Genomic DNA, 26,941 nt, shown 5'->3' on the forward strand with positions numbered 1-26,941 from the left:
AGAGAGAGAGAGAGAGAGAGAGAGAGAGAGAGAGAGAGAGAGGTCTTCTTGATCATGCTCAGAAAGGTAGCAAAGATGGAACAGAATGGAATATAACACAATAGGAAACACAGAGAGAGAGGGTTTCGGTCAAAAGAGAATACATGTATAGTAAATAGCCGAGGAGATGAAGAGGCCTTTCAGATGGATTCAATATAGCAAAAAAAAAAAGGATACAATCAAAGTAATCTTAATTAGATCAGGCTTACACTGAGGGGTGTTCTGCACGGGACACTGGGTAGTGCACGTGGAGCTGAGTTTGTTGACCACTCCGCTGATGTTCTCCACCCGCCTATCCACCATAGCCTGCACGTTGTCCATGTTGAGCAGACTGAGCCCCTCGAGGCGTCCCTGCACGGCCGAGATCTGGTTCCTAGCGTTGCGCAGGCTGGCTGACATCCTATTCAGCTTCACCTGGGAAGAGCCAGAGGAAGGAAATTGTTTTCTGTGCACAGAATACAAAGCAGGTGGATTACCCAAGTCGCCAGCCCCCCCACCCTTCATTGTTTTACCAGCCAATTTGAATTTTAGAATAGAAGCGCGTCTGCGTGATGGCTGGCCGTCTGCCAAAGTGTCTGTGAGAGTCAACGAACTTTGTGGCCATTTTGGCTGGCGTCTAACGCTGAAGCCCTGTTTACAGTACCAGTCATTTTCCCTGGTCGATTGGTGCCATGTAGGGCTTCACAGATCTTTTAACATCTTGCCAGTTTACATTCCAGCTGGGTACACTTGACTGGGCAAATTTAGGTGACTTTGTTCCTCCAGTGTTTATAAAGCACACTCTAGTGTAGTTTGTTTAGGTCAATGTCACTAAAACCTTCACAAGGCTGATAATGACACTGGCTTATGGGAAATTACATAGCCTTTGATGGAGATACAGAAATTGGTGCAGTGCCCCTATTGTTTGTGCATACCTCTAAATATTGTTTTTATGGCACAGATTGTCGACTGATTTTAAACCGTTTGAACAATGATTCAACTATTGATTATGTGAATTTAGATTAGGCTGAGAAAACTAACAATGTATTGACGGAAAGAATTTCTGAATGTACATAGTGCCGATATGCCCAGAGGTTTCATCTTTGCATTTAGTGTAAAAAAATGCCCTCATTCATAATGAAGTGCTGCATTTTCCAATTAAAAGTGTTAAAAAAGTGTCTCTTTTTTTTGTGAGACTGAACTGCGCCTCTTACCTGCATCTCCTGCATACTGCTCGGGCTCGGTGTAATTTTCCCAAAAATAGAACCATGCCCCACTCCAGCAACGTCCACAGTAGCTCCAGGGACCATCCCATCTCCCCTCTCCTCTTGGCTGGACCCACCTTGCACGTCCTGTCCTGCTAGGTCCAGTCTCACTTCTCCCTCAGCATCCTTCTGAATGGGGACCTGCGTCTGTCCCTGGTCAGCTTGCTGATTTCCAAAAGCTCCACTGCCCCGTGCCCCGCGGCACTCCTGGCACCCGCTTTTCAGCTTGTTGACAACCTCCTTCAGACTCTGCAGCTCCTTCATCGTCTTCTCCAGCAGCCTGAACTGCTTGGGCAGCTGGATGGTGAGGGGAGGCAGGGTGAGCTGGTAAGGGCAGTCCTCCCCCTCCTCTGCCCCGGCCCCAGAGCTCCCACACTGGCCCGAGGGTCTCAGTTTAATGGGGCAGGAGGTGGAGGTCCCAGTTTCAGATCCTGAAGAATAGGGTCCTCTCGCGTCCCACCTCTGGTGTGAGTTGATGGGCAAGTCCACTGCCTGGCTGATGCGCGGCACCAAGGTGGCTGTAAGCAGGAGGCTGGCACAAACGCAAAGCACAATTGTCCTCATTTCTTCTTCTTTTTTTTCCCCGTTTGAGATTTGTAAAAGGAGAAATAAATGTGTGTGAAGTGAAAGTGTCTGCAACTGCCTCTATGAACTCAAAGTGTCTGAATGCGTATAGTGGTGTATGTCTGTGCCCTGCGGCTGCAGATTGTAAGTGAAGGAGTATGTGAATGTATGTCCAGTGTCCTATTGGTAAAGAGTGTATGTGAGTATGAGCACAGCCTGTGGGAGGGAGAGTGCAGAGGAACTGCCGCTGCCTCAGATAGCTGTGTCATTAATATCAGGACGAGTGAGAGAGGGAGGGAGGGAGAGAGGCAGAGAGAGAGAGGGAGGGTGCTGAGTTGGAGAGGATGGGAGGGGCAGTACTATTGCGTAATGCAAAACACCATATCAGCAGCATTGTGGCATGTGGGAGAGAGAAAGAAATTGAGGAAGGGAGGGACGTCGAGAGAGCGAGAGAGAGAAGGTACTTTGCCTGCAGTCGGTGCATGGTGCCGTCCCGCCTCACTCTCGAGTCTGCTCATTTCCCTGAAGAGCGAAAATGACTCACAGTGCACAGGAACTATCCACTCAACAGATTTTTAACGCTATGTTGTTTTGTAACTTTGTATGTCCGCAGCACGAAAGTAAAGTCCTTGTCTCCTGACCCAGTTCAGATTCTAAAGCCTTGTTTAAAGTTCTCCAAAGTTAGGTGGGTACAAATAATGTCAAATCCATGGCCAACAGCAGCGATGAAGAGGGTTTGTTTCAATTACGACAAACGACCTGTTTTTCTGGACTTACGTAGACTGCATATGAGAATTTTAAAAAGTCTTTGTGATGTCACCCATTGGTTTTTGGACTCAATTTTTAAGCCTTAAGTTTTGATGGCCGCCATCTTGGTTTTTGGCCGTTGCCGTCTAAGTATTTTTGAGCTAGAAAGTGACACGAAAGGGTGAACCTCGGTGATGGTGGGAGACGAAAATGTTGCAATTACTCATGATTTATGAACTACACACTTCATGAACCGAAATCACGCTGTGAAAATGGTGAAAGTTCTCAAATAACTCCCAAACCAGACAACCCGTCAATCACAAGGTGGCCACGCCCTAAAGCATATTGTCTATTTGACTCTAAATGGGACCTTTATTTACTAAATGAACCTCGTGCTGTATTGAAGACTTTAAACTATCGATTGAGACCACAAATAAACTGAGGTAATGAATCAAGTGAGAAATAGGGTTTGCCTAATGACAGAGGAGTCGCCCCGTTATTACCATTTAAAAAGAATGCAAGTTTAAGACACGCCTGCATTGGCTTCACTTTTCAGACTCGAAGAGGTTGCTGCCTGTTTACAAGGCTTATGATATTTCAAATTAAGAAAGAGAAGCAACATAGACTTCACAATCGGTTTCGCCTGAATCCCAATCAACACTATTGAGCACCTGCCGGTACTCTGTCTTCATTTGATGTTTATTTTATCCTACGTAATACAGCTGCAGATGGCACAATTAACTCCGAATAGAGCTAAATCAATACAGATAAGATATGCTCTGATGGACACATCGTGCTTCAGAAGGAAAGCAAGCCCTACATCACATCGTATCTTTAATGGATCCTCTTTGTTTTGTCACAGTGTGATTTCCTGATTCAATACTTTCCCATGTTGTGTCAGGAAAATATGGATTTAATTTCGACAGCCTCTCTCCAATATCATATGAAAATACAAATAGTTATTTCAAACCAAAAGCAGGAAGGTACACCTGCAACATGTCCCTGAAATTAGATGCAAATGAGCCTCTCTTCTTTTTTAAACTCCAAATGGCTCTGCTCGCCTCACAGGTTGACAAAGTATCATCATTAATTGAAACTGCTGGCTGCTCTTTATTTTGTTCTGCTTAATGATTCTCTTGCATTTTGCACTGTGTGGAATAGGATTTTGCCTTTATATGATAGTACAACTGAAGACAAGAAAGAGAGGGGGGGGGCGTCATGCATCAAAGGGGTTTATACTGTTATATACATTTTATATAACTTGCCCAGGATATCCTTCAAAATGTCATTTTCCACACATGACAATTCTTATTTCACTTATTATACATGCATATCCAAAAAACTGGAATATTGAATTGTGATTTTACAGAAAGTGCCTTGCTCAAAGATACTTCAACATGGCAGATGTAGGCTGACAGGCAAGTTTGGACCCCGTCTCCTCGTCCTCGCCGCTCCATTCTGTGGCCCCAGCTGTTGTGTGAAGTTACACAATGGGTAACATTTACCAACGGGAGGAGCATTTATTAAAACTTTGAATTGATGTGATGTCCCCATTGACGGAACAGATAATAAAGAATAATGAATAAACAATACGCTTGTTTTTGGCTTTCGTGAGGCTGTGGTTCTGTGGTCATTTCTGGTGGTTTTTAGATAGACTTAATTGAAATTGCAGTCATACTCTCCCACAAACATTATTCATACCTAAGGCAATTTCATTGAGCATCTGAAATACATTATTAAGCAACACAAGCTATTCAAATAGTTTGTTCTGTATAGTGAACGATTCATTTTGGATCCTCAGTGACCTTTACAGTCTGGATGTTGCCCTACTTGGAGTAAAAATCCATAACTTGGCACTGATTATTTGTTTTTGGGACATGGCTATTGTTCCAGTACTTTGGATGTCTCATGCCCATGTCATATTTCTAGAGGAGTGACACAGTTTCGGATAATTGACTTCATCTACCGAAGTGGCTCTCAGCCCTGATGGGGGGGAACTCACCAGAAAGGAAAATATTACAGCACAAAACCTCTTCTAACAAAGAGATTCAATCTAGCTGTAGGCTTGATTCCAGTTCAAACAGCCAATATAAAGACATGAAGGTAGAGCTACACACAGAGCGGGATGATGGACCCTCTCTATCACACAGTGAATCCACTGCTGTGCCTCAGTTGTCATTATTTTTCCCCCTGATGGTGCGGAGTATTAAAGCCCACAGGTTGTTTTTGTTATACACTTCACATACCTGCAGCACCACACACTCTATTTTACTGGAAGGTTTATTGCCGCTCTGCAGTACAGATCACATGCTTGGGGGGTAGGAGGACAGGTATGCGTGTCCACGTGTGCCTGCATACATATCTTCCAGTGTTTGCCTCGATCGCACTTCACAGATGGTCTACCACATGTGAGCCTTATGCAGCCACTCAATAAAAGGAAAAGACCCCAATACTCTCTATACTGCTGAAGATAAGTCTTGGCAGCGTAATTAGAGACGCTGCCCGAAACAGCTTCAGGCTGCTTCCCTCGGATAAATGCCCGGTGTATGGCCATGCAGGATCCCTGTCGCAACACTGGTGTGTCCTCTACGTTGCATGAAAACACAACATATTTGATGAGTCATTCGGCCTCAAATTCAGTTTATTTTATTTCAGTGCGATGAGATAATTCCGCCCGTTCGCGTAATATGCTTTCTCAAAGACCGAATGTTAGATTGCACGACAAGTTGCAGTGAAAGACATCAATCCGGACCAGATGACCCACTTAAACCATTTCAAGACGCAACAGTGAGAGATCTAAGCACACTTCAGATGTTTGAAACACAGATCATGTAATACTTGTCAGGTGTTTTTGCTTGTGGTGGCGTGACCTTGCGGGCGACTGCTAATGCGAACTGACTGGGAAAAAAAACATCTGAGTAAATCATATTAACGAGAGCCCTAATCTGCATCATTCACCACAGTCGTATCTCCGTCCTTTCAGCCCTTGGAACGTGGTCGGCCACTTGTTAGAACGTTTGACAATAGCCAGATAAACAAAATAATTAAATTAATCTGAAAACATAATCGGCTATCCCTAAATGTTTGAAGTCTGGCTGAGTTATCAGCCCGCGTGTTTGTGTGTGTATAATCGGAGCTTGTGTGTGTTCATTGCCGTTAGATTACCTGCTACACAGTCTGACCTGAGATATCCTCAGTTCTGCAGCTCTTTGATACAGACGAGGCGATCCCTCATTTCTCCCCCATTCTACCAACCTGGCTCTGAAGATAAGAGGCAACAACACCGTTTCTATCACTGTTGACACACACACACAACTCCGTTGCCACAGAGAGACATTCTTAGTGATCATTTGCTGTTGACCTGATACCCTTTCTCTTTGCTGTGTTTTGTTTTACCAAGGTTTCACAGCTGTGTGTCCTTTCCTATCAACTTTTAAAAATCACCCGGGCCTAATGGGACCTGTAATCTAAAGAACTGTGGTTAGTTATCGTTAAGCATGGACCGTTCTCAATGATTTTTCTTCTCCTTTTTTGGAGATTGCAGATAGTCGGGGGTTTGTTTTTCATACAGATTGTGATCTGGTGTTCTGATGGTGTGATATCTGCCGCGATGATTAAAGGTTCATTCAGCCCAACTTGGGTCAAATCCTCTTCACAGACATCAGGGAGTTGATCTTTGTTATGGTCGATATCTGCCCGGCGAGATATATTCTTACGACGTAACTGAAGTTTGAGCAGATCACAACAGAAATAAAGCAACGTTTGTGTAAAAAAAGGTCTGACTATTGTGAAATTTTAAACTCTTTTTGAGTCTAGTGATTTAGTTTTCAACTTCTGGAACTTAATTTTCTCCCGAAAACAATATTACAAAAGTGCTTACTGGTCAGAGTTGTATCTGGTTAAAAGCAATATCGTCCTATTGCATATTCTGTGCAGAAAAAAAACAGAGAGATGCCCATAGAATGTGATGTTGTATTAATATCTTAGCTTTTATGCAGGCAACTCTGGGTCAGATCAAAGACTTTGAAATGGTGCAACCTGAGCTGGCACACCCATGCAGGAAGATTTGTTGCCAACCTAGCTGAATGAAGCCAAACTGTTTAGGACTGCTGTAATGTCTGGCTGGAGCTGGACTGTTCTGATGTGGATGATTGACAATCTGTTCAAAAAAAAAAGCCACAAATCTATTGCAGCAGGAAGATTTAGAAACGTTGGTAACACACTATCAACCATAAATAATCAATCATATTACATACTACCTGCTAATTCTTCTTTACGAACTGTTTTTCATGTCGAATGAATTGTAATATTTCTGTCTTCGTACTCCTCAGTTGTTGTCGTTGGGCAAAATCAGTCAGACCAAAGTAGCCAAACTGAAATCCAGCTACAGGCTCCTCCAAGACACTCTGAAGAGGTATGTTTTCATGTTAAAACACAAGTTCATTCGTCACCCTCATATGTGTGTGTGTGTGTGTCATACTTTGGAGGTGCGTTACAACTGCAAAGATGCTGAGAATACAGCACGGTGGAGAAGTTGAAATCTTGCGACAGCCAAACTCCAACTGAAGTGTCCTTGAATAGAACTGCATTATCAGATCTAGTTGTGCTGTGCTCGTATACTGTTGAGAAAGTGTGGAAGTAGCATCTGTGACAAGCCACCGGCTTCTGAAGAGACATTTTGATTGGGGTCACTTCTCACTCACTTAGTGGAGCCAGACTATCTAATGTGAGCCAAGAGGTGAAAGCAAGGATGTATCTGAGGCAGTATTAACCACCACAACTGACGGCAGTAGGCCGAGAGTCAATCAAAAAACGTACTGCTTTTTGAGCTTCATCAAATCCTTAATGGAACACTGATTGTCCAAATTGCTACCAAGGCACATAATAAATGAAGTGAAATTAACTTGTGAGACCCCAATTTCTTGTGGAAATGTGCACATTACAGCACATCTAATTGGCTCAGTACTAAAAAGTCTATCAAGGAAATCAGCGGCCTCTATATGTTTGTCTATGTGTGTATTGTGCCACAGCTTTTGTGAATAATCTCAATTAGACGAGAGTTCAGGCTGATATGATTATTTGTTCTTATATGCCGTTTAACTGATGCTAATATGGATTTATTTTATATTTATTGGTTTGTTTTTCTGAAGATCCAGACAATAGTGATTTTTAATATGGCATGAGAACGTGTGATAACAGAGGGTACTGTCATGTAGAAATAATGACATAAGTCTACTGTTTTAATCTTGTTTGGTACTGTAGGACCGCAGTTAGGAAATCGTATCTGTATACTGCACTAAAATTATTGTTTCATCCTGTAGTACCCAGGATTCTGAGATCCACCTTTTGGGAGAGGCAAAGAGGTGTCGTGCTGAGCTGGAGAGGCTGCAGGCTGAGGTGGAGAGAACAGAGGAGGAGGGCGCCTCTGTGGAGCCTGAAAGTGAGGTCAATGAACTGAGGCAACAACTCCTCCAGGCATACAATGAACTGAAAGCTTCTGAGGACAGAGAGTACAAGACACAGTACCAGCTGAAATGGTGAGCTGTGTGTGTATATTATATATGAATATTTAAATGCATGTTATTATTGTGATCACTCATGCTGCAAGTTGAATTTTCAGGCTGATATTGAATGACATGTCAAATGCATCAAATGAAAAATGACATTTGAGTCAAGAAAAACATCTATTACATACTTCTCAAATTCAGCTGCAACTTGGTCTCACACACACACACACACACGGATGATACACGCCACTGATGGGAAACCCAAGAGACAGAGGGGAGTAAGGACAAAACACAGAAGTGAAACTGGTGTGTGGTGAAAAGAAGTTTCTGTACAGTAGGAGACCATATGCATGCTTGGAAACACATGCACACGGACACACGGACACACACTGTTTGGGTTGGTACTGTGTGTGTTTTGCTTAGCCTACAGTATTTTTTTCTGTGCCGCTGAAATTTTTCATTGTTATAAGAAGAAAAAGTTCTGTTACTGTTGGGTATTTTATTGCCAATACATTAAACGTAGTTTTTGTTACAGTATTTATGTGATGGGGAAAGCGTGATGTACGCAGTTCACGATACGAATAGCAGGTTTAAGTGGATTTTTATGTTTGCTCTGGGTGTAACTTGCCTTTAACTGCGCGCTGGTTAGTTTTGTTGACGTCAGTCCTGGAGTCTGTTTCTGTTCCTCTCCTCTAATCCTTTCCCTCCGCTCCCACGAGTCTCTTTTCTCTTCGCAACCAATTTTCCTGTTTTCTGCTGCAGGTTTCTCTTTTCCTTTCCACAACTCACTCAACACCGCTATCAGTGCGTCCAACGGGTGAAACACACCCACAGAAATAGAAAAATAACACTCAATCGAGGATCTCCTGCTTTTCTGTACACAAACTCTACTTTTCAAGGGCCAAATGGAGGTTACTGGAACATTGCTAAGCGACATGGTAACACAGACAAGTGGTTCCTTGAAAACATAGCAATGTCTACACATGACCCCTCGTTACAGGTTGCATATGTCATCGTGGAATGTTTCCTCCTTGGATTAAAATTTCAGTTGAACTGTAAATGATGAAGGCAACTGAAATTCCAGGTAATAGGCAATAGGCAAGTTTCTATGCCCCGTAGGAAGTCGAGTTTCATGTCGGCTTGTATGTTTGAAATGAAAGTAGTCGAACTGTACACTATGTAAGCAGTTGAAATCAGTTGAAGCGTTAGCGATGAAATCACTTCAAATATCAGCTTCAGTGTAGCACGGAAAGCTGTTGAAATTTGCATTGAAGTACAAGCACTGCGGATAAAACTGTTGAAGTATCAGTAAGTAATAAGCTCACAGATGTGTCCTAGAAAGTCAAATAAGTGAGTTAAACTCTAATATTCCTCATGCTCCTTATTTACTTAACAGCCTAATGCCCTTTGAATCAGATCTATTTTCTTGTCTTTTCCGCACCGCATTTGAACCTGGATTGCATTTATTAAACCACTGGCAGCGCATATTCTTACCACTGTGTTGCAAAGATATGATCCCTGTGATACAGTGATTTAGAGAGTTGAAGGCCCAGTGGTAATTGAAATATTAAATGAAAACCACTTACAGAGCATTCTCAGAGGATGCTGTAATAGACAGGATTAGACACAGTGTGCATATTATTTGTGACAGTGTTTGGTGGTGAGCTCTCTTGTCCTCTCATCCTCTCTGCTTCTTCTTCTCTCTGCCCTGTCTTTCATCCCCTCCAGTCCAACCTCCTTCCTGACTTTTCTTCTTTTTTCCCCCCCCCTTTTTCTCCTCTCTTGTCCAAATGGCCAGCGGTCTGCATATGACAGGCAGATGTTCACCATGCAAATATGCCTTTTTAAAATCTATGCGTCTTTTATCTTTAGCCAAACAGACACACAGGAATTCAGCACTTTTTTTTTTTTTCCAGTCACATATTTTAGCATTCATGCAGCTTTCTCTATATCAGTTAACATCCAATACATCACACTTGTCAGGAAGATTAATATCATTTGCTTTGTGAAACGTGCGGCTGTACACTATGTGCTATTGTAAGGTTTATTTTACAATGACAGAGCTGACTCGAAATAATTTCATACAAACTTCAATCAACTGCTCAAAAAGCGTCTGCCTCAGGGTGATGAAAAATTCATAGGAATTATGTTTTTATATGCCCATTTATACTACGTGGGGTACTTCATTTATGATTCTCTGTGTTTATGTATGAGAAAGCGTATATATACTGGCTCTTTTATACATTATGTGTGGCCAAGGAATGGCATATATATATATATATATAATGTATATTTTATTCACTCACTAATAGTTGAAAGGTTTCATAGCAACTTACTCAAAAGTTTTGACAGCTACGGCTTCATGAGTTTTCTCTTTCAATTAAGAGGAATTAAGCACGACATTGGGTTAACTGGAAACTGCACATCGTGTATTTAAAAAAAGAAAATGTAAATACCTATTCCTCTCATTGCATTCCTCTTTCTGTTGAACCAGGAACTGAAACATGTTATTTGTTTCTCTTAATAACACTTGTTTTTTTTCCAATTTACTTCCTCTCCACCTCACCTCACCTCACCCCTATGCAGTCTCTGGGAAGAGAAGCGGTATCTGGAGAAAGAGATTGAGATTCAACCGAAACCTGCTGTAAGTTCATCATTGCACCATCCAGGTGTAGTTTCAGAGGCGTGGATTACTACTGCAACAATGGTCTTCAGGGAGGATAGATATGAGTTTTACTTTAAGCCTCCATCCAGGCTTAATCCCTCTATATGAGGACTTGCCATTAGCGACTGAAAGATTTTATTTTACAATCTCCAATTCCCACAAAATGATGGCATACAAGTTATAAAAGTTGTAATCCTTGTTACAGCTAGAGAGAGGTTTTTAACTTTTGTTTTTTGAGAACTAAGAAATTAAATTCTTAAAGGCTGGTAACCATCCACAAATGCATAACAACATACAGCTGTCAGAGCCAAAAATAGGCTGGTGTTTGGACAGTTGCTGATAGCACAGTCTCTTCCAGTATAAATATCTGCTCCCAATCAACACAAAGAATGCAATGTCAAAATACTCACACTGTCTTATGATATTCATGATTATCTGAGTATTGTATTAAAATGAACAAACGTAAGGGTTTTTTCATTCGCACGTCATACTAGAACCCCAGTATCTTCTTGATGCATGCTCTGCATTAATTAATATTAATACTGTATTACGTTTATTATTTAGTTTGTCAGAAGTCTACCCCGATGCAGTGCAGTTTGAGCATGGACAGTAGCTGTTTAATCACCAGCACTAAAACAAGAACACTAACATGAGACACTTAGGGTATAGTCTCAGGGAGCATCACATTCTATACTCATCAAACTTCATTAAAATAATATTGCCTCGAAATCAGAATGCTGAAAACTTCCTGGGGGTGGACCCCGAGACCTCTCGTTGAAACAAAACCTACGCCTTTGGCTCGTTGAATCAATTCCGCAGCTTTAATTAACTTTTGGATTTTGAATGCTTTTGGGGGTTCAAATGTCGTGCAACTACTGTTTAATTACTGATCACGATAACAAAACAATTCAAATGTGTTACAATTCTGCCTTCATGCCTCTGGATGGTATCTTTCCCATCGTGTTTTAAAAACTACAGTGCCCCCTGGTTAGTAACCTTCAAGGGACAAAACGGGGGGGGAAGACGGACCTGCCCATGTTGATACTTGCAGTAAGAGAAGAAGGGCTCCGAAAAAGAGAATTTACAAGCTGGTTTTCTACTCTCTCAGGAGCCAGTATTGCAGTGAAACAGTTGCAGCATTTTGACTGCTCAGAATGAATTATCGAGTGGAAGTATCGAGTGGGCAAAAGCATCGCATTACCACTGCGGACACGCACAGCACCAGGACTCATGAGCAATTCTCAAAATGTACAACATCAGAAGCGTGCGGTCAAATGCGATGTCTTCTTCTGTTTATTTGAATAGCAGAAGCTGCTGCCTTTACTAGAGCAGTTCGGGCCATTTATTCTAGTGTAAAGAGTCCTTTTTTCCCCATTGTTATTGAAACAATATGCTATTAGGGGCCTACATCATTACGTGTGATATTAATTATATGACACAAACACACACTACATGTCAAACATGATTAATAAACTATGCGTTTCATTACAGAGTCCTCGCATACATTTCTAATTGTTTTTGCTGTATTTACTGGAGTTACTCGAGAAAAACCACAAACTAGCTTTAAAGTGAATTCGATTTATTAAGTTGAATTAAAAACAGCTGGTTTAGTTCATGCTCGTGTTTTCATAAAACTAGAACTAGTCACAGCACTGAAAATAAGATTTAAAACTATAACATCAGAAGACTTGACAGTAGTTGTCGTCACATTGAAAGCAAAAATCCACGTGCAACGCAAAAGCTGTTTGAGCTGACTCCGAGAGTTGAAAAGAGAAAAAAGAAATGGTATGTAGCCTGAGCTCAATTAAATTGTCATCATAGCCCTGAAATACTTGATTTGTGACCTAATGCTCATGCTGCTGGTGGGTCCTCCAGGAGCTGGAGAGCAGAACAAAGAGCCTGCAAGACAAATATGAGGATCTGAAGAAAGAGGTTTACCAGAGACAACTGGAAGTCAGGTATTTTCTCTTGCTGCTGTTCAGAGAGCGCGCATGCAGTTCGCTCACGCTTGCCCTGCAGATTGATACAGGTGTTCATATTCACTCTGTGGAGCTCTTCATAACGTTGTCTTTTTGTGCGTCCATCTTTTTTTACGTTTCATTCAGTGTGCTCATATTGTCCATTTGAACAAAGAAGCAGAGCAGCTGAACCTTTTTTTTCAGTGGTTGTTAATCAGAATTCTTCAGATAATTCGGGTTCTTTTTGTGTGCATCTTGCCCTCACTCCACGCACAGACGACTGACAGAAGATGTGGAAACCAATGAAATGCAGATATTGAAAGAACAGAAAGAGCTGGAAGACAAGACGGAGATCATAGAGCTCAAAGAGGTCTGTGATAGTGTGTGTGTGTGTGTGTGTGTGTGTGTGTGTGTGTGTGTGTGTGTGTTAGTGGACATAGTTTACAGCATACCCTTAATGAAATAACAAATATGTTGCTTTCTTACATTCGTGTGTGTGTTTGTCTCTAATAAGGCTGAGAAAGCCCGGTTCATCAGCATCCCTGACCAGATTTTTAAGGAGATCGAGAGGAAACGCTCCAATAAGGAGTAAGTACATGTAGCCCCTTGATATTCTTCATACGTTTTAAACACCAGGAATAAAAATGAGCCAGTAAGGGCGTTTCAGTCAGACAACACTGGGAAGAAAAGACAGCGGAGACATATTTAGAAAATTAAGTCACTCCCTGTCAGTTGGCTCAAATCCTTCTGTAATCTACCTCCTTCCCTTCATCTTGAACTCCTACACACGAAAGAGCTGTACTTTTCCACTCGCAAGTGTTTTCGCTCCGTGTAAACTTTTGATTGGGCCTAATACGGAACAGATTAAACAAAGTTTCTTCATTTATTTTTCTGCAAGATGCATCGCTTTTCCCAGGTTAATACTTGTTCGGTTTCCTCCCGCTAACATATCTTTTCCAGTCACAACCTTTTTGATGCACAGTGTGTTTCAGTCCATGTGAGAAACTGACAAAAAGGTGCACTATTATAGTCAAATTCTTCTCAAGAATTTAAAGGTTTCAATCGCTCTAATTTGAAAACACATTACAAACATATGCATCAGACATCATTCATTGTTGTATTCAAGTTTAGCTGCATTCAAAAGCCCTTCGTCACCAGAGAATGGTTCCACTGGCACACTGCAGTCTCTTTTATGTTCATTTCAAATTAATATTTGGCTTTGCAAGTGATGCAGTGGAACTGCCTGCATGAGCTATGTGAGCTGTGACTTGTGATTTGAAATTCACAAAGCGGAGCGGTACTTGGGAGTGTATGTAAAAAGATGGAGGATACACACAAGCTGTTATTTCATGAGATATGCACTCCTACAGTGCAAGTGAAGAGTAATAAACAGATGTTCTTCTCTTGGTCTTACACTTACACTTGTCCTATCACCCTCCTAAACACATTAGATCTGCAATGAAGAAGATAGAAGCGCTAAATACAGAGGCATCAGAAATGGAGCAGCAGGTGAAGGAGGCGGACGGGCGTAACCGCTCTCTGAGGTTGAAGAAGGCGGAGTTGAACGGGGAGCTGGAGGGTCTCAGGCCCCAAGTAGGTGCCAGTCAGAAGGAGTGCCGACAGCGGCTGAAAGAGCGGGAGGTCAACAGGGAGGACGAGGCTGAACTCATGGGGAACCGGTACAAACTTCTCACACAGTCCGAAAAAATTTGACACTAAAGCGAGAGGCTTTCGCTGTGCGTTCTCATGCACGTCATTGTGCTTTCACCACCAGAGGAATCCTGGAAATGAAGTTGCAGAGCATCATGTGCGACAGGAAGCACCTGTATGAGAGCCAATCTGTGCAGCTCAGGGAGAAAAATAGGTACAGAGTGATGTCAAACTGAGTTCCATCTCACAAGTAAATGAGTCCACAAATAACAAGACACCTCAATAAGTACACACTGTAAAATATACAGTAAATATATGTTTTTTTCACATGTATTTGATATTCAGTCAAAGAGCTTGTGGTTTTAATTTCCACAGTGTGGCTGTACTCTTCAGTGCATACATGGAATGTTTCTGTGAATGTTTTTATATATTAATATGTGTATATAATGAGCCAAACTTTGAGCTTCTTCTCCTTTTGAAGGAGTCACAGCCTCGTTAAAATAATACATGTTTAAAATATGCCTGTGTGTCTCATCAGGCAGTTGCAAGCCCTCAAGAGGATGGAGCACATGTTGACCATGGCCACTGAGCAGCTACAGCACACGCAGTCTATCTACGATGAGTTACAGGCACAGGTGACCAATGAGTCCATATAGAAGAAAACATCTTCTCAGATTGGAAGCAGCCGCAGTATTCATGAGTAGTCTGGCATTTTGGATCATGTGAAGGTGTCTGTTATTTTCCCAGAAATACATTTGTGTGCATGCAGCTTCTAAATGTACCAGTAGACCTCACAATGTTAAAACACACTCTTAATGGGTTGAAGCATTATGTTTTACTGGTTTTGGCAACTAGTTTGGAAAGTTGACTTTAAAAAAAGGCTGAAACGCAGGTGTAGGAAGGTTTGTAGTGGAAATGTCACGGTGCCAGTAATCAGCACATTAAATCCGCGTTACACCAGAAGCATTTTTTAATTGTTTTATTTCTTGAGCTTCCTGTAATTTTACTGACGATCACAGTTTTTAAAAAGAAAGAAGAGAGAAGAAGAGCAGAGGGGAGAGTCATGGGAAATGCATCAGCAAATATCACGAGCACATAACAATATGAAAGGAAATCACAATGACACATCAGGGAATTCATGCATTGAGGAGATATTGAAAGCAAAGCAGTTGTAAAATATGATTCATTCATTTCCACTAAGTCTGCCAATCAATAACGACTATCACATGAACAATAACTAATAACCGATTTGTCTTTGAAGGCGGTTTAGATGAGGATTCGACAGCGTTGGACCACAAACATTTGACACATTTTTCTGATGGCTGTGATATTTCCGCAAAGTTTGCACGAGATCTGACATGGATGTAAAACAATGATAGATAACCCTTTAACATGACACGCTGTGATTCACAGCACCCAATGATGCCAGAAATATACTGCCTACCCCAGCTTTGAACCTACTGATTTAGTCAACTTCTCCCTCTTCTATGGACTGACACATTTTAAATATGGAGCGGAGTAGCTCGTACCACTCAACAGGAGTCCTGGCAACCCTGCAGAGCGGGGCAATCCCAACGCCTAAAGACGTTCATTTTTAATTAGCCGAGTGTCACTGGATCCAACGGCTATCAGAAAGGCCTCAGAGAAACTCTGATACATGTATAGTATTCATTATTTTGCGATCAATGTTTAATGTGGGATTTGATTTGAAGTTTTATAATTTTATAAAGTCTATTGGACTAATGTGCAGCCAGGGGAGCAAGCGATAACACATTTTTATATCTTTTTTACTTCGAACCAGGGTCTGACATACACCCAATGTACGTTTGCACACTGAAAATTTCAACAGACTTTTGATTCCGACTTCTAGTTAGATGCTGTTCCCAAACAAGAGGCCAGCGTTCAGCAGAGGATGGAGCTCCAAAAAGAGGTGGATGCTCTCAAAGTCAGCTTTAAAACGCAGGTGAGTAAATGTGCGTGGGTGGACACATTATCATTAGCAGCTGTAAAAATCCCTTTGGGGAAAGGTACAAACTTTACACAGAAGAAAGTTTCAATAACCATCTTCCTTGTAGTAAAGGACTTTCAGTCCACTTTGCTGTCCAATTCTGCTGCCAGTAACCCTTCAGTTGCAGTCAAATTGTGGGATTTTTCAGCTGAAAACAATGTTAAGTGTGTTTCTCAACCAGCTATCAGTCGGTGTCGAGGAGAGCCAGACGATGCAGCAGTATGGGATGATTCAGGGGCTGCTGAGGGAGTCGAACTGCCTCCGAGAAGAACTCCATAACCTCAGATGTCTGACACAGATCAAAGTGGAAGAGAGAGGCCAGAAGCACCGGGATCTGCTTAGAGGGGAGGTGCAATACACACACACAATGTAAAATAGGTTTTAATGTCATCATTAGTGCCTTTGAATAACCTTCGCAGACACTGAACATGCGTATTTCACCCCAAAGTGTCAAACACATCAAAGGGAAGCTAAAAGTAGGTTCATATGTTAATAATGAATGTGACCAAAAATGACAAAAGCACAATTTCAGCCCTTACAATATTACTGTCTCTACAATGTGATGATTTCAGAATGATTTAAAAAGAGAGAGATGAGGCAGTTTTAGTTCGGAGAAATTGAAGAGTGTAAGGGGGACAATTTTTGGCTGAAATTGCTTTTGGTACTCTATTCTCTTTGTCAGCTGGAATCAAATCTATCTGCTTTTCTGAAACAGTACCACTGGTAACTACAGTTTATCTCCTGCCTGATTAGTAAGTAATGACAATGACTAGCTCCAAAATGAATCAATGAAATCTGAAAACTCTTACAGATCTGTACACTTAACCAGGACAGCTAGGTCACCTGAGCTGTTTTATGTCTTAAAGTGTCGGAGTAGAAGCTGCTTTACTGAAAAATGCACGCTCACGAATCTGATTTGAAGGCTGACGTTTGTGAGCACACACACACACACTCGTAAACACACCCACACAGAAGTGATGATACTGTGGTTTCACCTGTGTAACTCTATCCACAGCAGCTGAACCAGCACATCCAGCAGGAGCTGCGAGAAAAAGACCTCATCATCATGGACCACAACAAGCTGAACGCTATGCTGCAGCGCAGGTGTCACTGTTGTTTTTCTCTTCTAATTTCCCAGACACAAAACGTCCACAAAAAGCAGCTGAACGACTACAAAGTTTGTGTGTCTTCGTCCTACGTAAGAGAGGTATCTCATAATCCGTCCATGAGCGGTAGGAGTGGTGTTCCTGCATCCAGGGTCTACTAGTACCTGTACAAGATCTCCATGGTGTTTGCGATCAGTGTGGGGAGCAAATTGAATTCCTACAGTATAGTGATGTGACTGATAATTGAATCCCTAGTTTATTTGTTTGGCTCCTCTGATCCGTGCAACAGCTGGGATCACAATTAATTCAGACATCTGCACATGTTGTCAGGCTAGAAAAACCCTAACTTACTAATTGGTCATACTTCAGTGTTCGGGCAGAGTCTAATGCATTTGGCACCATCCAGTACAACAGCCGACTCCCTCTGCATTCAATTAGTTCACGACCACGGACTACAGTCTGTTATGGATCCACCCTGTAAACTGCATCTAGTCGGGCAAAGGCAGGGCAGGATGATGATTAAATATTGTGTTTCCTCTGTCATTGTAAGACAAACAAACATTCTCGTATTTAGCAGTCACTGTTCACAACTCTCATGTCTTACATGAATGGCAAATAGAAATGTAATGAAATGTCATCCTGCATGAGACTTAAGTTCTGTCATTATTTGATTCACTGATCATTTGTGATGCACATGAATATGACTTTTTACTATGTTTACCATACTTCAGATGAGATTTATATATTTATTAGATATTAAGATTGCACCATTTTTGTCCACATTGACTTCATTTATTTTAAGCATGCCTAGACCTAAAGCCTATAAAAGCAGACAATGTCTATCTGAGCAACATGTAAAATCAACTTTTATTATTGCACACAATCGTGCACAGCATAATGTAGTGAAATTCAGTCTCTGCATTTAACCCATCCCAGCATTAGGAGCAGCCTCTATACAGGGCTAGAGCAGTTTGGGGGTTCGGTGCTTTGCTCAGGAGGCAAACTGGCACCTCTCCAGCAGCCAGTCCATAGTCCATACGCGGGGTTGAACCGGCGACCTTCTGGTCCCCACAGACTGAGCCACTGCTGCCTTGAGTCAGTTTAGTCAGCCTTTGACAACTTGGCTATGGATATAAATCCTACAGTAGATATCAAGGTGCTACAAAAAGAGAATAAACTCGATGTCTTTTACAGCTGTCGCTGGCTACGTAAATGCAAATGACAAACATGTCAAAAACCTGCTCTTTGTTAGAGCCAGATATCGTATAATCCAGATAAAAAAATTAGCTCATTGCTTATCAGTGTTTTCTCCCCTAGAGTTTTACGGTACTGTAAGCTGTGCAACATGGTCACGGATGAGAAGAATAAGTACGTCAAACTGAAGCAGATCGCCTCACAGACGATCACAGAGCTGACGGAGCAGGTTAAAGTGATGGAAAATGAGACCGAGATCCAACGCACCATTGTCATCAACAAGGACCGGTGTGTACATGTGTTTTACAGAGGGAGGGTCGCTGTTGGTCCAGTAGAATGATACCTACTAATGCAGAAAAAAAGGCCATAGGAATCCATGATACAATGCTCTTAATAGCAATGCAACAAATGCTGCGTCTGTAAAGGTTGTAAGGTTGAGTTTGTTAAGACAGTTTGTTGCTAGCACTTTTCTCCACTAGTGCATTTGTTGGTAATCATCTGTGTCCTTTTTATTGTGTGTACTATTTCTGATATTTATCTTTGTTTGTGTGCGCGCTTACTTGTGTCCATTCCAGATCACTCACAAAGGCCCGGATGAAGATCTCTAATAGCTCCAAAATACGAGACAAACTGCACAATGAAATCTCCAAGGTCCCGGCACACACACACACACACACACACACAGAAACAGCCACACACACACAAACACAGAGACGAGACCAGTCAAAACACACTGTGGGTCTTCTTTGCCGCAAGCTACTTTCACTAATTTGGCAGTTTAATTATGCTAATTGATATGTTATTAAGAATAACGTGATCCAGGGGGGAACAGAGATATGGAGACAAAGCTGTTGTTGAGTTGTTTTAAATGAGTCTTCAACAAGATTTAAGAGCCCTTCTAGAAATGTTAAGCAGGCAAACCCCACATCCAGTTTCCCTGGTATTTCATTACACTCTCAAACAGTAAGCCATAAAAAAATTATAGTTTACAACCGTTTGTGAACATTTCTGCTGTCTTCTGTCGAAGTACTTTAATGTCATGTGGATGCTTTCCATTGCATTTAACAGCAAAAACATTTTTCTTTCCATTTTTCTTGCTGATGAAAACCACTTTTTTTCCACAATGAAGCTTAGAAATTGTGTGAGTGGTGTTTTTTTGGTTTGTGCATCCGTATTCATATCACTAACAGTTTTTGAGTCGGATGTGTGCAGTGCAAGTTCAGAATGAAATTCAAAAGTATCCTACATCAGCACAAAGTGTTGGCTCGAAAAACATATATCACATTACTTTCTTTCCCTCCCATCGTCTAGGTCGCCTGGAAGCACCGTCAGGTCAGTCAGGAGTATGAAGACAACCAGCTGGAGTTGATGAAACTCGCACAAACCATCAACCTCCAGGAGCAGGCACTTCTGGAAATAAACAAGAATCATGAAATGGCCATACAGCGCCGCAATTTTCTGTATGTTCACGATTTGGAGCTTACATAACGTTAACTAGCGGATCTAAACTACATGTGTTAATGTTTGTGTGTGTGTGTGTGTGTGTGTGTCGCCTACAGGGGCATCCAGCTCCTGGAGCACGACGAGGTGTTATTCGGCTACTATGAAAAGGTGAACGTCCAGCAGGCCGCCATCGCTAAGGGAAACATGACACTGGAGACCCTGCAAAAGGAGATGAGAGACTTCCAGTTGGAGATTAATGAGGAGAAGAGACGGATAGACCTGAAGAAGAAGGAGGTGCCCCTCAACAAACGGTTGGAGGGAGAGATCGCCATGCTGCAGATAGAGGTGGGGAAAGTGTGCGTGTATACCAACATAAAATCCTCACATTCATACACAGATATTAACAGATACAGATAGATGTGTGTGTGTGTGTGTACTTGGTCAACGGTTAAAATAGCTGAGGATGAGTAATAGACATGTTTCTTATAAATCATGCATTAATATTCATTTCTGTTGTGCGAACAGTGATGACAGTGTCCCGGTGACAGTGTCTCTCAATGCCTACTTCCCCTTTTGTCTGTGCTTTCTCTCAGTCCTTGCCAACAGGAAATGAAAACACTAATAAACATTTTAGTTGAACTGTTGTCTGCTGTGAAAAGAGCCTGCTGTCTAGTCACTTTTGTTACAGCAAAGGTGCACTGTGGTGCTGAACAGTTCTGTGCTGCTTCTTTGTTGCAAGAGGGAGGTCCTCCTCCGAGGTATTTGATTGTATTAGATTTTCTTTGGAATCTTCTGGCAAATTCTGTGCAGGCTGTTGTCCAGCTACGTGTGTGTGTGTGTGTGTGTGTGTGTGTGTGTCTTCCACCTTGTAAAAAACAACACTGTTAGACATTTATGAGATGTCAGTGGGAGTCCTCATAGGATCTTTGGAAGAAGATGGTTGTGTGTGTAAGGGAGTCTGATGTGTCTTTGGCGTTGCAGACTATTTTTGAACTATCTTTGTAAAGTTAGGGGAACTCCAAAAAGAACAGCTGTGTACAAACTCATCAAGACAATACTTGTAACATGCAGACACCAGAAGAGCACCACTAATGAGCAGATCTCTGTTTTGAATTGCTCTTTGTAAATGTACTGTGTTGGAGGGGCTTCCTTTTCAATATAATGAACAGACTCAATGTTCTTCTTCTACTTTGCTGCAAAAGTATTTCTGTTGACCGTATTCCAGATGACTTTGACTTGCTCTCTCCGAGGACTCTCTAGACTCCTCACAGAAACTACTGCGAGCATGCACATGCAACACATCACATTGCAAGAAGAAAGCACAATTTGTGAGATTGCATATTTTTTTTCTTCCGGTTCGCGCACCATTACTGTGCGTCTCTAAGCTGCCTTTGAACGCTCATCAAAAGCGGTCGATTCGCAGCCTCGTTTTTTTCAGAGCCGGTCCTCCGACTTCATTTTGTTCAGGTGATCCGACCGTGTTTGAACGTTCTCAGAGATTTGAGCAAAGACGGTAGCGGTGCTTTTGCTAAATCGACTCTACGGACAGACATGCAGAAAAGGAGGAGATGAAGATCTAAACCAAGAGGGACAAACCCAAACAACCAAACACTGCACAAGTTTCACAGACACAGGCTGAGGCACGCATGAATAACTAACGTGAAAACACAAGCAACTTTGCGATAGCAAGAGTGACTGACGCATAGAAGGAGAGAGATTTGAGAGACACACACACACACGCTGAGTTTCCCTGGCATCGGGGGATTGGGTGTGTTGCTGCTGTGGATCAGAGTGGCTGGTTTTGACTCGCTGCTGGACTTCTCTGATGCAAGTCTTGTGCTCTTTTGGATGAACGCAGCGTTGGAACAGACTTCACCATGTGCTGCTTTTCCCCTTTCCTCCATCTGTTTGCTCCTTCTGCTGTTCATCTGTTTGCTACAAACAGCCCTCGTCACTGACATTCTTTTTCTTTCACTCTTCTTTTCTATTGTTTCTGCGATTGTTAGTTTCTTAACTCTTTCCTTCCTCACATCCTTCCGTTATTGTTCCCTCCAGGCATTCTCTGGGTTTTCGTTTCACTGGAAGAAGCTATTTGTTTCAGTAGAAAGTCCCTTCCAACCTCCCTTCCCTTTTCACATCATTTTTCCCACTGCTGACCGACCTTGCATTTGGATGTAAATACAGTACATTCCTTCCTTCTGTCCTTTTGTAGCCATGCCAGCAGCGTGACAATGACCCTCGCTCTATCGCTTTGGTCCTGACAGAGATATTCATGATCCCCAGAGGATAAATCCTACCGACTTCGATGATTCCCCCCGACTTCTCCTCTAGCGCCACCATGAGGTTTGTCATCAGTGGTTTTAAGTGTAATATTTGGATGGGGTTGCCATCAAATTTGGTACGGACATCTTTGTTACATTAGTGATCCCTAATGGCATTCCCGTGAGCTCAGCTGTACGATGAGTTTTGTGCTAATTAGCAAATGTTAGCATACTAGCACACTAAACTAAAGATGGTTAACGAGGTGTATACTGCTAAACTTCGGCATGTCAACATGCTCGCCTGGCTGCAGACTCCTGGAACTCTCCTTAACAATCAACAGTTACGGCCTTGATTAGTGAATCGGCTCCTCTGTCTGCCGTTCATCCCATCCACACATTCCATATTTCTCCCTCTCCTTTTCGGGGAATCATTTTCCAAATCACTGTTCTCCCTCACGCGGCCGTCTACCTCCACTGGGTGCAAAAAAAAGCCAATCGCCGGGGTTTCTCCTATTGCGGGAAGCTTGCCGAATCAATTCATCCTCCTTGTGAATTCATTCTATATGCGAATTAAATTTCCATGTAACTGCCTCCGCTGCCGATTCATTATATATGTTGTGTATTTGTATTCATCTGTGACCAGTTTATCTGCTCATTGCAGACCGCCCCCCCCCCCCCACCCCCCCTGTGATGGGGAATTTTGACAAAGATAGATCGGGCCATCTGTGACACTATTGAAGTTCAATATACTCTGAGGCTTTTGTTTGCTCTGAGGAATTTTAAGTGCTGCAAAGTAAACAGCGGTTGCTGTTGGATTCTGAATTTACTACTTGTTTATGAGTTGCCGGGCACGTCGACATCTAGAACGCACACACACACACACACACAGGTGCGCGCGCACGGGTGCCCACGCTGACATCGGTGCAGTGTTTGTGAAATTGCGATGATGCCCTTGCGGCAAACATCTGAATATTGTTCGACGGTGCTCTAATGACTAAGCTATACGTCCGCTGCACAAAGTCACATGCAAAGCTAATCTCACCAACAGAGAGGTATTTCTAGAGCGCACACACAGTCGCTAATGGAGAAGGATTTATAATGGGTACGAGGCTGATGTCATACTGCACTGTCCCTACGGCAGTGAGTCATGCTGTTTGTCTGTCCCTCTCCTGAATCTTTGTCTAACCTGTCTTGGACTCATTACCATGGGAAAAACCCACCGTCAATCACATCTCGATAGATGTGTGCAAGTAACTGTGTTGCATGTGAGAGACTTCAGATAGACAGGGTAGAGAGAAAGCAGAGAAGGCGAGCATGAAAATGAAAAAAGGCTGATAATACTGTTACTTGACTGTTGTTCTCGTTGACTAGTTTGATGAAACTTCGCTCTACAACCTTTGAAAGTCATTCGGTAACTCACTTCGATCTGTGTTATCTTCGCCCTGCGGCCTAAACACCCTGCGAGCGCACTCGGGCGTGTCTTCAGACAAGTTGGGATGTGTCCCAAATATAGTCACGAGAGTAACTCGACAACATATTTTTGTTGGACCACCAGTAAATTAGCTCTGCTCAAGAGTCCCGCTGCAGATCTCTCATGGAATCTTTGCACTGGCTTTTCAGACATAGAGGAAAATGCTCTTTTTGTTCCCACATCGTACACTTTGGTTGCTAATAGTTGGGGTTACAGCTCCAAATCATAGGCAGTCACTTAAGGTCATGCAGTCTGGTCCCCCCGAGTTATCTTTCTCTTAATGTCTTATGAGCCTGATGTAGCCTGAGCTCCTCTGCAGGCAGGAACCGTACCGTATAACTATTCCTGCATCCCAGTTAGAGGGTGGAAGCGAGGGCTTTTGTTGTCAGAGGTCTTCAAGACTGTGCAGTGATTTGCCTGAGGAATTCAGGCCGGCACAGCCTGTATCATACTCTGAATCCCTGCTTCACCACAAGATCATTTACACCCCTTCAACTTTTTTATCCCAGTTGCCTTATCTGAAAACAACAGCTGACTTCGGTGTCCTCCAGAGCAACATTACTTCAGTTTGACATTACCGGTTAGCAAATGATACATGTGTATCTGATATTATGTGACCTATTATGGGTCCTGAAGGTTAAGTTGAATGACTTATAATGCACATTTTCTAATTGATTATAATTTATTGTGAAAGCTTCAGTTCAGCTCCTCTGATCACATGTTCTGCCAATTAACCTTACATAACCTTATTATGATTCTGCCTCAGTTTTACTTTACTGACCTTTCTGCCTTACTGATCTGTCCCTTTTCTCTTTTAATTGCGAGGAACTTTGTAACCTAATTTTTGGAAGTGCTATGTAAATCAGGTGATAATTCATCTTTGTTATTATACTGCTAAGCATGTGGCGTGCCATCAATTATGTGGCTTTTTAAGCCATCATGCTAAACCACTAACTGAGCGGAAATTATGGAAATTGTATGCAAATTGGATTCTGCGTTGATGCTGTCACACGCACGCAGAATGCATTTTACAGCATTCACGAGCCAAGAAAGCAGCAATTATTTGTGACAGTCAGATGAAGAAAACAGAGAGGCGGGCAGGCAGAACAGAGGCACTGACACAGAGACGGATGGATACAAAGAGAAAGACAAACATCAGCGCAGACGAACAGAGGGAGGAGGACGGGGTTTAAAAAAAATGTTAGGAGCGAATGCACAACGCAGAGAAAAGAAGAGATTGAAGAGAGGGGCAGGAGAGTGACAGAGACGCGCTGTAGTCCATCCATCATGGAGTGTTTAAATGCTTACGAATGATGTTGGGACACAGATCAGTCAGATTGAAAAGTGCAGGACTGGGCACACGCGGATTCTAATGTAGTCTGAGAAGTTCATCAACATTTAAAGGCTTGTAAATGAATGAAAACATTTCTAATTCAGCGAGATTTCTTTACACCCAATGTTCACTCTTCAGTTGGTCCACAGCAGGTTTGCTGGCTGACCAAATCGGCACACAAGTCAACACCAACGCCGAGGATTTATATGCCGATTGTTGTAAATACCAAACAAAGAAATGGAAGATTGTGTTCTGAGGGCATGCATTTTTATAATGTCAGTAAATATCTGTGGATAAGACACGAGAAATAGTTTGTCGTGTCACTTAAATTCCAGCATTCCGAAAAATATGCAAAATACTGCAGCTGCGTTATATTTCCTTCCACAAAAAAAGTGTGAAGAATTCAAAATGCACTCTGCTGTGGTACTATGATCACTTAGTGTTAATGTGTTTCAATCATGCATTCGACTCCTTTGCACCGTGAACAAGGTTTTGTTGTCAAAGTTCTATTCTCTGTGAAAGCTGCAGATAACCCATGTCCCTGTTGGTCAGCCCCAATTCCTGTTTCTCTGCATCTCCCGTCTCCCTCTGGTTCCGTCTTCCTTGTCTGCTTTCACATCCCATCTCTTGCTCCTTTTCATCACTCTGGACTTCATGCTGTCTTCCCTCTTGCTCTTCCTCACTTCATCTTCCTCTAACTGTCAGCCTTTTATCAGTCTCTCCGAGTGCATCATGCTCCGCTCTCGTTTCCACTTTTCGGATGCTCACTGTCAATGCCGTCTGTCCTCTCAGAGCATTCTGTAACTTTTTAGCCTGACAAACGCCTCCAGTTAATCACATGACAGTCATCCTAATAAATTAAAACTTATGGTTCACATGACATTGAGGGAGCACTGAACACTGGAGTCCGTTTTAATCAGACTCACTGTCTGCTTGCAGGGGCTTCATTAATCTCTTCCATGAAGGAGGGGGGGGAGAACGGGAATCGCCGCTTTGTTCCACGCCGTCTTTTTCAAGTCTCGCACATAATTTCTCACGTTGGATTGAACGCACATAGACATGCGCAGGAGCGTGCACGTACACGCGCCGCACGGTTGAGTGGAGAGAAGCTGCTGTTTCATAAGCCAGGTCACGGCAGGTCAGACCCCCGCGTACAACATATTTCCACACGCTGTTTTGCTCCTCGTTTCCTCACTTTTACTCTCTGCTGCCCTGTCCACTCGCTTTCTTCTTCACTTATATTTTGTCTCCTTTCTCTCCAGGCTTCTATTCCTATTTTCTCATGTCTTCGCTCTTTCATTTCAGTCATCTGATCTTTGCCGTCTTTCTATTTTCTGCTGACGTCCTTTTTTATGGTCCCTGTCAACTTCCTTTGATCATCTCAGCTTCATATGTTTTTATATATAGACCCGCTTTATTTTGCTGTAATGGGGCCATTGGCTGTTGAGATATTGCAGCTACTTTATAATTGCTCATTTCCATCTGCAGTCCTTGCACAGGTTAGGAGGCCACTTGTCTCCATATTTGTCTTTGTCTCTACAATTTATGTTAAATAATGGATATTAGAACCAAATGCTCTACGTGAAGCGGACTGACCAGGTGAATTCAGGTGCAGCTATGAGTCCCATATCCTCCTCCAAGCACCAGCAAGCTCTTGCTGTATGAGCCGTATATACAAGACAGCAATGGTTTTTGTCCAGCTGCAACATTCCATCAAATGAAAATGGTCTCGACGTCTTGTGCAATTTAAT

At 42.4% G+C, this 26,941-nt stretch overlaps 2 protein-coding genes across 4 annotated transcripts in view; one reads left to right on the forward strand and one right to left on the reverse strand.

Moving 5' to 3' along the window:
- fgl2a (fibrinogen-like 2a) overlaps window positions 1-2,087 on the reverse strand; it is a 10,159-nt gene extending 8,072 nt beyond the window's left edge. Inside the window, exons 1-2 of the mRNA XM_031865514.1 lie at window positions 1,233-2,087; window positions 249-453 (exon numbers count right to left, since the gene is read on the reverse strand). Of these exons, the coding sequence (XP_031721374.1) occupies window positions 249-453; window positions 1,233-1,847 (820 nt within the window). The 5' untranslated portion in view covers window positions 1,848-2,087. The remainder of the gene's footprint in view (window positions 1-248; window positions 454-1,232) is intronic.
- The window catches only part of ccdc146 (coiled-coil domain containing 146), a 42,159-nt gene that overhangs the window by 9,888 nt on the left and 5,330 nt on the right, over window positions 1-26,941 (forward strand). Inside the window, exons 3-18 of one of the 3 annotated variants that reach the window (XM_031865506.1) lie at window positions 6,926-7,008; window positions 7,916-8,131; window positions 10,688-10,745; window positions 12,642-12,724; window positions 13,001-13,094; window positions 13,239-13,312; window positions 14,176-14,403; window positions 14,499-14,588; window positions 14,913-15,009; window positions 16,245-16,337; window positions 16,564-16,731; window positions 17,398-17,486; window positions 18,806-18,970; window positions 19,258-19,333; window positions 19,994-20,142; window positions 20,242-20,470. In XM_031865506.1, coding sequence (XP_031721366.1) covers window positions 6,926-7,008; window positions 7,916-8,131; window positions 10,688-10,745; window positions 12,642-12,724; window positions 13,001-13,094; window positions 13,239-13,312; window positions 14,176-14,403; window positions 14,499-14,588; window positions 14,913-15,009; window positions 16,245-16,337; window positions 16,564-16,731; window positions 17,398-17,486; window positions 18,806-18,970; window positions 19,258-19,333; window positions 19,994-20,142; window positions 20,242-20,470 — 1,992 coding nt within the window. The other 2 variants (XM_031865507.1, XM_031865508.1) reach the window with 2 other exon arrangements.

Source organism: Anarrhichthys ocellatus, unplaced genomic scaffold (genome assembly GCF_004355925.1).
Source record: "Anarrhichthys ocellatus isolate YVR2014 unplaced genomic scaffold, GSC_Weel_1.0 scaffold33, whole genome shotgun sequence".
Classification (NCBI taxonomy): Eukaryota; Metazoa; Chordata; class Actinopteri; order Perciformes; family Anarhichadidae; genus Anarrhichthys; species Anarrhichthys ocellatus.